At 38.9% G+C, this 17,948-nt stretch overlaps 1 protein-coding gene across 1 annotated transcript in view; it reads right to left on the bottom strand.

Moving 5' to 3' along the window:
* Positions 1-17,521, bottom strand: part of Cntn5 (contactin 5) — a 635,441-nt gene extending 617,920 nt beyond the window's left edge. The window contains exon 1 of the mRNA XM_051199086.1: positions 17,387-17,521. Within this exon, the coding sequence (XP_051055043.1) occupies positions 17,387-17,441 (55 nt within the window). The 5' untranslated portion in view covers positions 17,442-17,521. The remainder of the gene's footprint in view (positions 1-17,386) is intronic.
* Between the last annotated feature and the right edge of the window lie 427 nt (positions 17,522-17,948).

The raw sequence follows: 17,948 nt of genomic DNA, 5'->3' as shown, positions 1-17,948 counted from the left end.
GATCTTTTGCAAAGCTGGTATGTGTGCACTCTATCATTTTTTTTTTTACATCAAATGTGATGATATTGCAGGTACTGTGTGCATATTCTCCTGTTTAAATCATCTTCAGATCACTTATGAAATATAACACAATGCAAATGTTAATATAGAAACCTGTATAAAAGCTATATGTGATGATGAGAAAAAAATACTGTGTATATTGGGCAAAACCAATCTTTTAAAAATATTTTTGGCCCTCAATTGACTGAATCTAAGGCTGTGGGTTTGTGTGCCAGGGGGAAAGGAGAAAGGAAATAAGACTTCATTTTTCATTCTTTTCCTTAGTTCCTCTGTTCCCAGAGGTCAGTTTGTCTTCTCACTGGAGATGCCTGGTGAAGGAGAGGAAGACGTGTAGTAACTGCTTTTTTGATCTTTGCTTTTCTTCTCTCCAAGAATCCTTAGGCTGGGATCAGAGAGGTAAGAGCTAGATGTCTTCATTGATGCTTCAACTGTGACAGGGGCACTGAACCTGCGTATGCCACTTGATTAGATGCTGACTGAAAGGACTGATAACCACTCATGACCCCTAGGACTAAGTTCTCTGCACACAGGAGATTTATTTGTCCCAAAGGGACAAATAGTGGTGATAAGAAACAAAGACAGGAGAAAAGGAGAATTATTTGACTCAAAGGGACAAAGGACAATGATAAGAGACAAAAATAGAAGATGGGGGATGGATGAGACAAGGATGGTAACAAGGGAGGGGGGAAGGGGTATTTGCCCTTCATTGGGGAGACAAAGGAATGCCTCTGGATAGAGAAGTGATAAATATGCCCCTCAGGAAAATGATGGTTTATAAAAGCCCTGTATTAGGATGAGGTACTTAATTTTAAATGGGCATGTGAGCAGCAGGGGTTTTTGATTGCTGGACTTCAATACTTTGATGGTTGGATCTTGGTAGTTAGTGTAAGGAGGAGGAAGTGGCCAAATAAAGAACTGGGCCATGCTGAGTAGCTTGAGGCATGTAACCTAATTGTTTTTAGCAAGGAAGAGGAAATGGGGGAGAAAGACAAGGCCTGCCAGAGCTATGTGTGCCATTTCTCAGGCTGCCTGGAGTCCTTTCATTGATATTTTAGGAGTCACACGATTTGGCCATTGAGATCCTTTCCAGTCTACTTTGAACTCAGTTAAGGCAACTTTTGTTCAGACTGGTCTTGTACTGATACCTTCTTCCTAGTTCCAGTCAATAGTAGCCTCTTATAGCATGGGCGTTGTTTATGGCTCCCCTTAAATTTCATGTATTAGAAGTTTGATCCCGTGGAACGTGTTATTGAGATGCAGAACTTTTAAGGAGCAGGTCCTAGTAAAAACATAGCTAAGCCTTTGAGGTTCTGCCCCATAAGGGATGCATGGTGGCCTTATTACTGTGGAAGTGTGGGTACAAAGAACAGCTATCCTGTTTTCTGGACATAGTTACACTGTGTTTGTTCCTTTTCCTGCTCTTTATGTTCTAACCCAGCCAGGAACCCCTTTGACACTAGTGCTAATGTTATAACATGTTCTGGGACCCTTAGAATTCTCATTATGACAGCACAGAGTTGAGAAAGTGAGAGCCCACCTTACACTTCTGAATTCAACTGCTTCATTTAAGTACTGACCATCACGCACTGATAGCTCAAACCAGGAAAACTTTGTTCAGAACTGGCTCGTGAACCCTAGGCCTTCATGCAATCTCTTGCACTGCTATGTTACATGTTACTTGTTTTCAAAATCTACAGAAAAAGCCTGTACTTCTGTAATACCAGTGATCTCCTAATGGCAGTTGGGAAGCTGAGGCTTGAAAATCAACTAAAGCTCGTGTGCCAGCTACCCTGTCTTCTGCAGCCTTGAACAAGGGACACCTTGTCCCAAGCAAGCAAAGAGATGATGATGCTTAAGGTTGTACCTAGTCTCCATGCTGAGCTGTGGTGTACACAGGGGGCTGTGGTATTATAGCTTATCCCCACAATATTCTGTATTTGAGTTTCTACACATTTGAGCTTCTGTCGCTTAGTGATTTAACGATGTTAGGAGAGCTCCCTTTTCTTTCTGCAGATCTGTCAACATGGGCTGTTCCTCTTAGCTCCCTTCCACTGGAGGGAAGTTTTCATTTCTCTTATTTCAGACGGGGAAGAAAACCTGAGAACTCTAGCAAAAAGGTTTTGCAATTTACTAATTATTTGTCTTCAACTTAAATACAATCTGGCCAGGTGGTGGTGGCACATACCTTTAATCCCAGCTCTCAGGAGGCAGAGACAGGTGGGTCTCTGTGAGTTTGAGGACAGCCTGGAATACAGAGCCAGTTCCAGGACAGGCTCCAAAGCTACACAGAGAAACCTTGTCTTGAATGCCCCTGCCCAAAAAACACATTGTGTTAATATACAAAGAAGTGGATTTAATCACCATGTCTTGGTACAAACTTACCAGTATATCTTGTTCTTATTCATGTCCCAGTCTTTCTTATTTTCTGAATATCTAACTAGACCTCAATTCGCACCATTTAGTAAATGCAGGTGGTTGTGTATAGCCACATACTTTGACCTACATGTACATTTAACAACTGGGTTCCCTAATGTTGGAGCTTTAGCCTAGTGTTTGAAGGGACTGCTAGCCCAGATAAGAATAGGACAGATAACCCAGTGCTGGAGCTTTGTGTCATGCTGTAGAGAATAGGGAGGTGCGGACAGCTCCTGGCAAAGTCAGTCTGCTCAGCCCTTCTATGCTGCTTTCCTCAAAATGTTCTACTTTGCACTTTTACAGGAGTCATTTCTAGAAGGTTGTTAGGGAGCTATATTAAAACCAACTCCTGACCATGCAGGGCAGCCTCACAAAATGGAATCAGATGACTGCATAAATGACTATTTATGATCCAGTCAATGCTATTACCTCAAAAGAATTTCCTGGGATGGAATCCAAACCTGATTAGACTCTTGTTTACTAAGCTCCACTAAATGCATGTGTGTGCATCAGTGCCTGTGTACATGCATGTACACACACACACACACACACACACACACACATGCACGGCGAACTCAACTCATGCCACAAACAAACAACACCTATACTTTCAACACATACACCCAACATACATACTGGACAAAGACCTACATGTCCAACAAGTACTTCAGAATACACACCCAGCATAGACAGACATAGCAGATGCACACAGTACACCCATAGACACATATTCAGTGTGGTTCTGTTTTACTTCTCTCATTGTCTCTCCTTAGACTATAACCATTTCTTAAAGGCAATGTTCTGTTATGTTACTTTTATATCTTTATTTCAAACTCCAGTTTTGTCTCTGTCCTCTCATGATGCCTCAATGCAGCAGTCTAGAGCAGCTTCTATTGTCCTACATCTACATCCTCATGGGTCTTCCACTCTGTCACATGCTGCTCCTAGGCCAACCCAGTCTGTGTTCTCTGTTCAGACACTAATAAGTCGCTATCTTATCATGAGTAACCATCTCCAAATACTGTTGTTAAAAATCAACAAAATCACAGTTAATCTCCTTGCTACTGCTGTGAAGAGTCTGTCCATATATCTAAAGGGTAGTATAATCTGTACCAATTATACAATATTGAAATTCTTTTATGCAATTATCCTGAGCATTCACTGCAGAAAACAAAGAGGCTATCCCGAGAAAATCCCCTCATTCTGCACCTGAGCAACTCTGGCTCATTACAGTCACTCCTCAGAACATCACACCTCACCCCTCACTTTTTTGTAGACTTAGTACTTTCTTAGCTCCCGTGGTTTAGAATTAGTCTAAATGGGCTACACATGATGAACTCTGTTTAAGACAGTATTTTCATGTAGAAAAATCCCTGGAAAATGCTGGATTTTGTGCTAGAACTGTCACTACCTGCCTCGTGACAGGACTTTTCGGCTTTTAAATTTGAGGTTTGCATCTCACTGTGATAACATTGTTCTGAAATAATATGGGAGGGAGGGAGAGCAAAAACATTTAAAATAAAAATAAAAAAAATACATACATATATATACATATATGAATACTACACTAAAAATCATGATTTCTTTCATATGTGACATCTTTCAATGTACACAAATAGTTGCTTGGTATTACACAATATATAAAAGCTAACTAGCCATGCATGTCCCATGTGAAGAATATAACTTAAAATACTCAGTGTCAACAAAGACATGCCATAAGCTCAGAGTACACCCAAGTTCAACCACAATAAGAATTTTGCCTACCCATTAGCTATACCTTACTAACATCTTTTACTTGCTAGCTAGAAAAAGCAGACATCAAGTCAATGGAATCTTTATAAGAGGAATGTGTCCATTGAGGCTGTTGTGTATATGCCAAAAGGGGGCTAAAAGCAGTTCTAATATCCCCCAAAGATAGAATAGCAAGGAGTTTTGGTCCTTCCCAGGAGCACAGACATTTACAAGCACCAAATCATCTCTCCAACCCCTGCCCTGAGTTCTGAATTTGGAACTCCTGGACATATCAGGTCACTCATCCATTTCACTCCTCTGCTAAGTATCTCTGCTTTAATATGAACATTTTTCATCTTTCCCATCCTGATGGTATGCAGGCTTGTGTGCTGTATACCTTGTGAGCCTCAAACTGAATAAAACACCATAGATATGTATTAGCATGGAAGTTGCAACCTGGAACAGAGTACTACACCATAGGCAGGTTAGTGTAGATGATGCAAAGCAAATCTAGACTCCCTCTTGTGCAGCTGTTAATGTAACTGAGGCAGTTAGCCCTGGTAGGGTAGGCCTTTGACTGTATTGACTTAAATGAGGTCAAGAAATAGCCTTTGGACACCTACAGATATAAAACACTGATGGTGTTTTCGCTCCTCAATCTACTGCAAGTGTTTCTCAACATGTTCCTCCCGCTTCTATTCTATGCACAAAGCAGTAAAGATGACATTTTACTTAGGCATGTATGCCCTGCATCTCTAGAACTTAAGAAACTGTGATAGAAACATCATGAGCTTACATCAGCCGGAGCTACATAGCAAGCACATACCTCAAGCAAGCCGGCACACAAACGGAAGAGATGGTCCTCTCAGGTGTATCACACACTGCCTCCCTTATGCTCTAAATGTGTGCAAGCTCCTGGGTACAGGCTTGCTTCCTTGCGTCTGGATCTTTCCAAGCCTGGGTAGGATGCTGCTGAATGGAGACTGGCTGTGCCTTTGTGTCAGAACAGCGGGCCAATTTTTTATGTTGTTTCTGTTAAACGATGTCTAACTCTCTTATCAGGTTCCGTTTGAGCCTGTGGATTTATTGATGTGCAACACTTTTCTGCTATGGATCACAATCAAAAGTATTGTATAGATAAACTTTAGTGTATCAAAAATTTGTTACTAGAAATGAATGGAATTGAATTGTCAATGAGAGTCTCAACTGCGGAAGAAAAAATATCTGGAAAGTTTAGGGTCTGACAGGATTGGCAGTTTCACAATCTTTTCAAGTACAGCAAGGTGTTGCTTCCAAGATGCGCCCTGGCATATTCCAGCATCGGCCCTGCTGCTGCACAGACAGCAGACTGTGTCCAGACCTTACAACATTAACCACAAATGACTTCGACAGAATGTGGATGTCTTTATTTCTCCACCAATCACCCTTGTTAGACACTGTCTTCATCCACATGGTTGTTCTTCCTCCTCCATAGGAGACGTTCTTCATCCACTTGTGGTCTTTCCCCCTCCAGAGCTGTAACACCTGCTGTTCCTGCAGCCATAAGCACTTTTTATCAGAAACTCATTTGTCCTTCTTGGATTTTAGACATAGAGCAAAACATCATCAGCATATAATCCACACCGCCAGAGAAACTAGGATACAAGGAGGAACCTAAGAGATTCATACAAGGTCCCTCACAGAAGGGGGAAGAACAAGATCTCCAGAGCATAATGGGAGTTGGGGGCAGTGAGTGGAGAGGGAGCTAGGAGAAAGAGAAGGGGAGGAGAGGAGAGTATGTGGGACCAGGATGATTGAGTCAGGGGATGAATAGACAAGAGCAAAAAAATAGAAAAGAAAAAGAGAGACGTCATAAAAGAGGGGGGAGCCATTATAGGTTTGAAGAGAAAACTGACTCTAGAGAAATGTCCAGAGACCTACAAGGATGACCCCAATTAACAAACTGAACAACAATGGAAAGGCTACCTTAAATGCCTTTCCCTAAAATGAGATTGATGACTAACTTATCCACCATCATAGAGCCTTCATCTAGTAGTTGCTGGAAACACAAGCAGACACCCACAGCTAAATACTGAGCCAAACTGGAATCCAGATGCAGAGAGGGAGGACAAGACCAGGCTACATTATCCTTTGGCTTACACTGTGTGCATGTGTGTATGTCTACATGAGTATATGTGCACCACATATGAACAGGTGTCCATGAGGCCCTAGGGCACCAGACCTTTACAACAAGAGCTAGAGAAGCTGTGAATTGCCAGGTATGTGTGTGTGTGTGAGTGAGTGTGTGTGTGTGTGTGTGTGTGTGTGTGTGTGTGTGTGTGTTGGGAACCAAACCTGGACCCTCTGCAAGAGCATTATGCACATTCAACCAAAGTCTTTGCTCTAATCTCTATACATGTCATTTTCATTTTCCTAATTTCCATGCCCATTACAATAGCTAACACACTATGCAGACCATATTCCCATGTGATAGTCATTATCCATAGCTACAATAGCTTCTAGAGGGCAGACTGGGCAGTAACTGGAAGCACTATTGCATGCTGAGCTCTATAGGATGCCAGTTTTTAAAAAATGGTCAACTTCTTCAGGGTTATTCTGGAACAGATAAGAATCCCAGGGTCAGGTTGAAGTGGTTCTAAATTTAGGCATTAAACAAAAATAACTCTAGGCTAGGAAAGCCCTGTTAGCCAGTGGCTTTCTCTGAATTATCACAGAGGAAAGAGGAGAAAGACACGCAGCCGGCCATCTCCTAGAGACCTCCCTCCCACAGCAAATGTTGCTGAGGGAAACGGAGGGCAAAGGCCGACACGGTCCAAGTGACAGCTTGACTGTCTCACACATTTGACCCCTTCCTTCCTTTCCTTTCTTTTTACAGTTCTACTTTCTTACTTTATTTTTACAGGTTGTTCTCACAGTGTCCAAAACTCAGCTGTGGTGACTGTCTTGCTTTAACTCAGGATGGCTGTATGCATAGCAAATCTCAGCTGGGCTATTACTATTGAAGAGAATCAAGGTGATTAGGTTGTGGAATGCAAAGTTGTTCAACCAGTTTGAGTGTTTTCTGCATCCAAAGTACTAACTTATATACTCATTACCCAAAAAAAGAACTTTAATAAGCCTTATATGTATTAAATTTTAAAAACAATTATATTATACACCATAACGTGCATTTTCCTGCTTCCGTACATGACTTGTCAAAGAGCACAGACTGCCTCTACTATTGGAGAGCAGATGCCACTCATTTTCACTTAACAGGAAAATCACAGCCGTGAAACATGCAATCACTCAAAGTCAAAAGAGTGTCACCCTCTTCCTCTCTGCCCTGAACCACTCAGATGTCTCATCTCACACTATAATGAGGCTAAGGCCACATGGAAGCACACATCAGGGTCAATTCATCGTCACAGTGGAAACTGATATGCTCTGGCAAACTTACCAAGAAAGAAATGTGGATCATTCAAAGGCGAGCCACGCTTTTCTAACTTCTAGGAAGGAAAGGCATTATGATAGATAGCTGCAGCATATAAATATCCCCACATGATGATGTTGACAGATTTTCAATGACTTAATGATTAGTAAAGGAGGCTTTCTCCCAAATACCAAAGGTAAAACAGAAGACAGTGTGTACCATTTAAAAGTATTTCTTCCTCCCAGTGAGTTATGCATGATTTATTTTATACACAATGGATTACAGAATGCAGACTGTAAATCCTAACATAGTTTGCTTAAACATTAATGACAACAGAACTTCCCTGCATGCTTTGCTTGTCTTGGTTCCATAGACTTCCTTCGATGCTAGTGCTAGGGGAATGGAATTTTCTACCCACTTTATATTCTGAATACAGATAAAAGCAATAGGACAAAGGAAAAGGTATTTTCTCACTGACCTGGCGAATGACTGAAATGACTACACATGGGCAGTCTCCCTCCTCCCAAGTTTATTCCAAGTAATGTGAAATTCCACTTTATTAACAGGTACATGTGCATTAGTGTTGATGGGGTCAAAATTTACCTCTGCTTGAACACTGGTCACAGTTATACACACGTGTTCATGGACAGCATTGGCTATGAATCCTCTGAGCGTTATTGTAAAACTAGAAAAACTGATTTAATGCTCAATTTTATACTAGTAAAGATAAATAATTACTGGAAAATAATGGCACCCATATAACTAGGTTAAAGCACACTTGAATGCAATCACAACTTTTCTCAAATGACATAACACTTTGGCATATACAGCTCAGCCCTGTCCAGCACCGAGGTGTAAAACTATTTTCAATGAATACTGTAATGCAAAAGAAATCACATTTAGCTCAACTCCTAAATTAATTCTCTGTGTAATCTTCATTAAACAGAGACACATACTTGCAATCATTTCTTAAGCCCCTCAACTGGTTTGTTAGTTGATGACTTAATTTTATTTCACCCCAGGAATTGTGACAATTATATATTACTTTAAAAATATGGTCTTTGCTGTTAAGATAAGAACAACAAAGTGCACTAAATTCAGGTAATCCAACCTTTACCCCCATCTCTTCCCCAACAAGGACAAAAATTAAATTGTTTGTGGAATAATTACATTTCTAATAGCACCAGAGCATAGTTGATAAAGCCAGCTTGAGTTGTCACAGTGAGGTAACTCCTGTTATCATCAGGACTTCCCGGGGGTCTAATACAATGTGCAAATGCATTATTTAAAAATGATCAGGAAGGAGCCATAACCCATTTTTCTCTCTAAATTCCAGTAGGCCACTCAGAGTTATTGGGTACCTGTTTGCTGCAGCACCTTTATTTCCCTTTTCCTTTATAATCTGTGAGGTAACACTCTGACAATGACAAAGGTTTGTGTGATATATCACACCACCACCAAGGAAGACAGTATTGTATAAGCTTATCAGTGACAGACATTCTCTGTTCTCCAGTACATCATTTGCTTGACAGAAGAAACAAACTCTCTCCTTTTCAGTAAAATGGATTTATCCCAAAGAAGGAGATTAGGACCAAGGGAGAGAGTGCCTTTGTGTTTGTCCTTGTTATTATTTTAAACCAAGACAACACTTGCAGCATTTGCAAGTGACTGAAAAGTAATTACTAAAGCGTATGTGAGGATTGGCAGATGGTCGTTGTTGCTGATCAGTTGGCCTTCCCATCACATATTGTGAGTTCAAAAGCAACCCAAACATTGCTAATCCACTAGTTTCCACCTAAGAGCAAAACTATCAGGGACACAAAACATAACAAAAGAGAAGAAAGTGATCCCCATAGATATCGTGCATGTTAGCATTCAGAAGCAAGTATGGATGTTACTGGTTGAATCAAACTGCTGTTATTGGAGAAATACGTATCTTTATCATGATCCAACACAACATTGCACATGCTAAGGAGATATTCTATATGACATCTCATCAGTGTCACCAATAATGAAAATTTATACTATATGAAAAGAAACCTTGCTATAATAAATACTATTAGAATAACTTCCAATGCTAAATATTTTATGTGAACTAGCATAATTCCTAGCCATTGTCCAAGAGGACTAAGATGACCGAAGAACCCAATGGACATGACATTTTATATAATACAGAGAATCAATTCACAGCTTTTGTTTTACTATTTTTTCAAACATGAAGAATAAATAATAATAATTTATAAAGAGCTGGCATAAGTCAGGGAAGTTGCTTAGTAATTCAGCATACATTAAGGGTGAATTCCAGTGCCTTCCTTATTGCTACTTTTGCATTTACTTCTAGAATGCCATGTCCTCTGGGAATCATTTTTACATTGAACAATAATATGGATCATTATAATCCAACAGAGGTTAAAATGTTGATGATTCTCCCTCTTTCTCTCTGTGAGTATATGTGTGTAAGTAGTCACAAAATATATATTCAAAAACATACTACATACATAGCTTTTGCTCAAAATGTTTCTTATATACTATTATAGAGAGCTTATGTTTCATTGAGGTTAATTTAGTGTTAAGAAGATTATTTAGTGATATTTAAAACTTCTATCTAATAGTAAGTTTTAGGTATGACTCTCTCATTTGTAACTATGTCAATGTTAAAAATACAGAGACTCACCCACTCCTTTTTGGTGTTAATTATAAATAGAATTGCTACTAGTGAAATTATCCTGAAAATAAATATGGATGTGGTAGGTCTAAGAACTAGGAATTTGTGTTCTATTGCTGGATACATACACATCACAAGGTGCTTCTTTTAAAAGGTTCATTGTTTCCAGCCCTAGATTATGTTTAGGTCTCATGGGATTTGCTTTGGCAAACAGAATATCAAGCTTGCACAGACTTGCACACTCTGGTTCACTCTTTCTCTTGTTACTGCAGACCTTGAGACTACATGCACCTGAAGAGGTTCTGTAGAGCTGGAAGTACTAAACAAGCTTCTGTGAGAGAAATCACCCCCACAATCTTATTGAGCTGTAAATGCTGTGAACTACAAAACCAACATGTCAGAGAGATTGGGATAACAAAGGCAAGACACTTACAGCTGTACCCAGTCGAATTTCCAGAGGACAGGGTGAGAGCAACACCCTTAACCAGAGAAGCTTGTGTTTATAGTGGATGGTGATGAATAGAGAGACATAGAAACTCAAAGTGCTGAGAAGAAAGACTGTTGCTACAAGTCGGTTTTCTCCCCCGCCGGTCAGGTCCCACAGCCACACCAACCCCAAGTAATACACAGAGACTCTGTATTTGATAGAATGCTGTTGTCCAGATACTAGTTTCTTATCAGCTAGCTCGTCTTAAATATTAACCCATTTCTATTAACCTAAGAATTTCGATGTGGTCTCATCTTAATGGAGAGAGGGGCTAATGTTCTGCTCTCTCTATCCTCCATCTTGGATTTCCTCCCTGCTACTTCCTCTCTCCTCTTAGTCTCCTAGTCCCACCTATCTTGCGTTCCTATTGGCCATCAGTGTGTTATTCATTAACCAATGTGAGAAACATATTTACAGAATGGCATCTCCCATCAGACTGTGTAGTTCGTTTTACTAAATCAGACATGTATGCCCAGGGAAGAATGTAAATGTTGAGTATGGGGAGCAGCTCTATGAAACTCCATCTTCTGGACATGACATTTCCACTAGACTCAGGAACTCACAGCAGTTGTAGCAACCTGAACCAGATATGCACAAGACATTAACAACGTACAAGATCCATGTGTTTGGACATGAAGTGGATTTCACTTCTATCACTAGTAGCTTTTTGGTCTTAAACACATCCCTCTGAAAATTTTCTTCTTTTCTGTTCTTTCTTCTTCCCTATCAGACTAGCCCATCCTTCCTGGTGCAGACAAGTGGGTACAGATATTACAGAGGAATGTTTACTTTGCATACCTAAACTTATCTCATTGAAAGGTAATGTTGCTGTGTCACTTGCTTCTAAAGTTCCTCAAAATAATCAAATATGAAAGAGGCATTTGTCAAGTTTGCATGTATGCTGGTCTCTCAGGGCCATGATCAGGGTAGAGACAACTGAGAAATCTTTATTCATGTTTTCTTAGATTTTACACAATATTCTTTTCATTGTGTTTGCAATTACATCCAAAACAATAAATTGATTTTGTCTTTCTCCCCAATCTCCCCTTTTTGCCACAGTTTACTCAACTTTGAAAAATCTGAGGATGATTTAAGAGATGGTTGGTCCCCATAGACAGCCAGGCTAACTGTACAATCACCAAGGAGGAAGAACACTCTATCTCACTGGGAAAAGTTCCCATGCACAGTTCACAGCCAAGGAAAGGGAAATGTAAAGAACACCTCCTCAAGGACAAAGCATTTACACAGAGTATTTCACATTCTTCTACAGGAAGCATTCTCCATTCTCCTGCTTCATTACTTATTCAGTGTTTTCTAAACTCCAAACACAGACTCACTGTACTAATTTTCTGCTTTCAGCTATAATACAACAATTTTGAATTTAATTTGTAACACAAATATATCAGTTCTAAATTTGAGGAGCCTTTTTGGTTTGTTGCATAATATTTTCATTATGTTTTCTTTAGAAAAAAATGAATGTGTGTGTGTGTGTATGTGTGTGTGCTTGTGTGCATGTGTATGTGTGGGGATGTATATATGTAGTGTGTGTGCCTGCATGTGTAGTGTGTGTGTCTGCGTGTGTGTGTGTGTGCTTGTGTGCATATTTATGTGTGAGGATGTACATATGTAGTGTGTGTGTATGCATGTGGTGTGTGTGTGTGTGTGTGTGTGTGTGTGTGTGTGTGTGTGTGTGCGTGTGTGCATGTGTTTGTGTGGCCTCTGTGAAAGTCAGAGTACCTCCTCGCTTTTACCTTGTTTGACATAGGGTCTTCTGTTGTCCATACCTATGCTGCCAGGCTAGTTGCCTTCCAGATTCCAGGATCCTCCTATTCCTCTCTCATCTTGACATAAGGGAACTAGAGTTACAGACTTGTGCTCAGGTGTCCAGCTTATATCTGTTCTTGTAAATCTGAACTCACACTTACACTTACATAACAAATATTTTACCTCCCAAGACGTCTCCCAGGCCCCTATTTATGTTTCTCTTTTTTAAAATGTAGTTTTATTTGCCCTAGCTCTTCCATATTTTCAGGAGCCATAAGGTACTCTAAAATGATTTATATAGGACATTTCCTGCTTCAGTCCTGTAATCACTCATTTCTGAAATATCTCTTGTTCCTTCAAGAGCAAACTTAATAAAAAGATCTTGACACTTCATGTGCTGTTTCCACAGGGACACATTGCATCTGTGTCTTGTAGGATGACTGATATAAAACAGCAGTGTTTATATATTTATGTATATGTGTATTATGTATATATAATCAAATATGCAAGCATTTGTGTTTGTTTATAACCTGCATGAATACGTAGGTACATACTAATGCCACCAACAACTCTAAGCCATTACCAATAGATAATAGATAATTAATAATTTTCCAAACCTGTATTTATAAGTTGAGCTCCAATAACTACCTCCACTGACTTGGTGGCTTAGGTACAGCATACATGATATTTCTATTGCTCGTTAGAAAACTACATTATGAAACAGATAACCATACAGAAGTAAAATACCTTTAGTTTTACAGCTCACTTCCAACAGTTTTTATTTAACACTGCCCCCCAACTGAAACTGCTTTTTACATGTGTAATATGATTTGCTTCCTTGTCATATTTAGAAACTGTTTGGAGACTCTGTGACCTTCTAAATCATTTTTTATTTAATTTGCATATATTAATGTTCAATCTATGATTTACTTTCTCTATGGTATTGATAAACACACCATATCATGATTTAGCATCTCATCCATACAGATTGCTCTCTCCCTGACTGCAAAATATTAATTGCTTCATCTGTCCCTTTGGCCGCCTGCTCAACCTACTATTTGGTTGTCACTGATCTATTTATACTCTGTATGCTTTTCCTTCTCATATAGCACAAGCTATCTGCATAGTAGCTTCTTTCATTTAGCAATGTGAATGTAATAGTCATGAGTTTATGAAGTTTGTACGTCATTTATTTCATCACTGAGTGTTCCATTATTCAGATAGCCCACTACTTGTCCATTCATTCATTGAAAAACATCTTTCTTCTAGTTTCCTCCTTGGGGTTATTATTATTATTATTATTATTATTATTATTATTATTATTATTGAGAAAGGTTTTCTTATAGCCAAGGCTTGCTTCAAGCTCAGTATGTAGCCCAAGATAACCTTACCCTTTGGATGTCTCTGTTTCTACCTCCTAAGTGCAGAGATTGTGGACATATATTTTCCTACCAAGTTTATGATCTACTGGCATCAAATCAAATGCTTCTTACATGCTAGGTTATATATACACACAACTGAACAACATCTCCAGCCTATCTATTCATTAATATTTAATTAAATAAAACCATTACCAAAAACCTTGGAAAAATATAATTTTTAATAATTTAATTATTAATTAATATTAAGAATGCTACAGATACAGGTATATATGGATTTTCTTTTTCCTTTTGATTTACATATAGTTCTCCATATTTCCAAACCAACCAGGTTAACACTTGGTGAAGACAACATGATAAAGACAACTTAAGAAAGATCATTTGGATTTCTAAAAATTGTGAAGCTCTTTCAAATGGGCATACCATTTTGCAAGATGGAATGTAACCCCAATCCTCACCAGATTTTTCAGTGTTCTTTCTATGTAAGCTAATTTGGGATGTGAAATTTTATCTTGCTCTACTTGCTGATCTGATTCCACCATAAGGCCACACAGACCTGCCTCCAGCAACAGCCAGTTCTCAGGCAAGGCAGAACTGTCTAAGAGCTCTTCTGTGTTTCTCAGGGGAGCAGACTTAGGGCATTCCAGACACTTATAAATGGGCATATGAAGCAAAACTTACATGTTGAAGGTGATCTTGACATACAACATAGTCACCCTCATTTCTATCTCAGTGATCAATGTGGTAAGTGTCTTACAAAGTTAAAGCAGTAACTGAGAACACTAAAAGCAAGACGAGAGATAATAAAACAGTGAAATAAATATTAGGCCATAGGAATTGGTTGAATATCAGAAATTAAATAAGAGTTTTGTCTATAGATCATGGTAAAGACTTCAAATATAAGCACCCCTATGCATGATCCATTTTAGTAGCAATGAGGTGTTCTCTTAAGCAGGTGTCAACAGGGAAATAAAATTAATGTTATAAAATAAACCCTTCTATATTTTTTTTCTGTATTAAATGTAGATATGGTGAAAAAGTTTAAATGCTTTACAATGTTTCCTTTAATCCACTGCCAATGACAACTTGATACACACAAGATTTTGGGAGTTAGCAATCACAACTCCCTGGAAGACATAGCATACTTGTATTTCCTAAAATACAAAGGACAGCTCCATTGAAGGGAGTATTTTCTTGGAAAAAACCTATTGTTGGGTGGTAGGAGTAAGGTTTTTCCTGCCTGCCGCCTGGTCTTGTCCCGCCGCTGGGCCAGCCCCAAAGCCAGCTCTCCTACACATTAATAAATTGTTAACAGTACTTTTTAAAAGCCTTGTGGGGTTTTTTTGCTGCTTATGCTGAGTCAGGAATCCTCCCTTAAAGGAGAAGCGCAATTATCTGTCTCTTGCAAAGCAAAGTCCAACCGAGAAAAATGCTGCTACCAAGAAACCTTGCTTGTCTCTGTTGTTTTGTTTCTAAAACCCTTTTTTAAGCTTTTGTTAAATTTTAAGTGGAAGTTCTTATTAGCCATGTGGGCGCCATATGTAAGGAGTATGGCTTTTCCTGCCTGCTGCCAGTCTTGTCCCTCTGCCACACCAGCCCCAAATAACATTCAGAGACTCTGTATTAGATATAATGCTGTTGGCTAGGTACTTGTTTCTTATTGGCTAGCTCTGTCTTAAATATTAACCCATTTCTGTTGATCTATGTATTTTCATGTGGCCTCCTTACCGGAGAGTGGGGCAGGTGTCTCGTCTCCCCAGTCTCTCCATGTTGACCCCCCTTCCTCCTTCCTATTTCCTCCTTGTCTCCTAGCCCCTCCTATCTTGCTTTCCTATTGGCCAACAGTGCTTTATTCATTAACCAGTATGAGAAACATATTTACAGATTCGCATCTCCCATCAGTTGGGTGAGTTAATTCAAGAGAAACTAACTTGGACTGTTATTTCCTACCACCAGCATTGTCAACTCACTCATCAAAACAATAAACAGGCAGTGCATGAGTTCGAACAGGAAAGGAATTTGAGAAGACAGGAGAGATACTGAATTCAGAGAGTGAATAATACTGCACAGATAGAAACAGCATCAGTCCATTACAGCTTTCTGAGGAGTCATTTCCTAAGTGATCATGGGATCATTTAATGCCCAGTAATTTTCTTGCACACTGTTCAAGTTTGTATACTGGCCCCAACATCTTATTGAGGTCCCAAATTTTATGTATCTTATGACATTTGCTGTTTAATAAACAATGTTTATAACAAATAATATTACTAATAAATGAATAATTACTGTCTTGATTGCTTTGCAACTAATCAGTTGTTGGTAATAAGGTGGAAGCCTTCTTTGTATACATGTCTGAGGCATGTAAACATGTCCATGTATTTAGCTACTTAGCTATCACATCTTCACAATATTGATTTCTAGAAGTGAAATGCCAAATTTATCTCTCCACACACAGAAATGACTTCAGATTTCAAACTAGCACATTTGGAGCAATTTTTGATTGAGAGCTTGTGTTCTAAAATAGACACATAGTATGTATATTTCATGGGAGGTATGCACAGATGGAGAAAGGTATTGTACAAGTGCTAGGAAAAAGTTTAGCTTAACGATTTCAATAGTTTATATTTACCTCTAAATATACATGTGATCTTCTATCTGCCCTGTTTGACAGTTTGTGTTTATTTGAGGGAACACTGTAATGCACATATGTGATAGTATTCTGAGAATTTATTTGATTCTTACGCACATCAAAAAATATATACATCAATGGAAAACTTTCACCACAGAGTAATATAGTATTTTATAAGTGATAAAAATTCAATCCACTACATGTACATTGAATGTTGTTATATCATCCACATTTCCATATATTAAAAAGTGCACATATATGTGTTACATAAAAGATATTTGCATACAATACTGATTCACCAAATATAAAAATAAATGTTATTCTACTACAACTGTATTTAGATATCTAAAAGTTTAGAAATATGTTTATAAATAAAAACAAAAGCATTTACTCGAAAGTGAAGGCCGCAACATTTTTAGAAAAGATCTTTACCATGTAGCTTTCCAAACTTTATTTTAAGCACTGAAAAAGGGTCTCAGTGTGAACAGGCAATTGCCTCAATATCTCTTGACCTGTATGTGGTCATTGGGACCCATATGGTACAACAGAAAACCAATGCCTACAGATTTTTTCAGACAGCCACAAGCAGACTATTGCAAATGCACACTTGCACACATACAGATACACAGATACAACATAGATAGAGGGAATATAAAAGCTTAAAAATAAGATTTTGTGTGTGCATAAAATAAAGCAACATACACATGTTTCAGAGGCGATATTTCGTATTGCAAATTGACATGATTACATTATCCAAAGATTCTCTCAGTTCTTTGTGATGGAGAGCTTCATGTGGTTTTGTTAACTGAGATTTAACAACAATCCAATAATTATGTGTGCATCTTACCTGAAAGACACCTGGTGACAGACAGGAATAAGATGAGTCTCCAAGAGGAAGCCATGCTTGGTCACTGGAATCTTCTGGATCACAGGGTAGTGATCAGCACTGATGCTTCCTCATTGAAGAAGCCCCTGTTGAGATAGACAGAGATTTCAAAAACAGAGAAAGGTTGCCTTGCCAAATTTAAAAAAAAAAAAGCAAAAAATGAAAACAAACAAACAAAAAACCAAACTCGTACTTCATTACATACAACTTTCAATGTGCAGGTCGGATGTATATAGCATTCCTATTTTCTCAGTTAAGATTTCCACTTGCACTTAGTCATATGATAAACATCAGGGCAGGAACTCAAGGCAGGCACCTGGAGGCAGGAGCTAATGCAGAGGTCAGGGAGGAGTGCCTCTTACTGACTTGCTCCCATGGCTTGCTAAATGGCTCCATGAACTATTTGCCAGTGGTGGTCCTGCTCATAGTGAGCTGGGCACTTCCATGTCAATTATCAGTCAAGGAAATGAGCCACAGACTGGCACACAGGCTTATTTGGTAGGGAATCTCTCTCAGTTCCCAC

This window comes from Phodopus roborovskii, unplaced genomic scaffold, assembly GCF_943737965.1.
Source record: "Phodopus roborovskii unplaced genomic scaffold, PHOROB, whole genome shotgun sequence".
NCBI classification, from domain to species: Eukaryota; Metazoa; Chordata; class Mammalia; order Rodentia; family Cricetidae; genus Phodopus; species Phodopus roborovskii.
The sequence above is the reverse complement of the archived record's forward strand: the minus strand, read 5'-3'. Positions and strand labels throughout refer to the sequence as shown.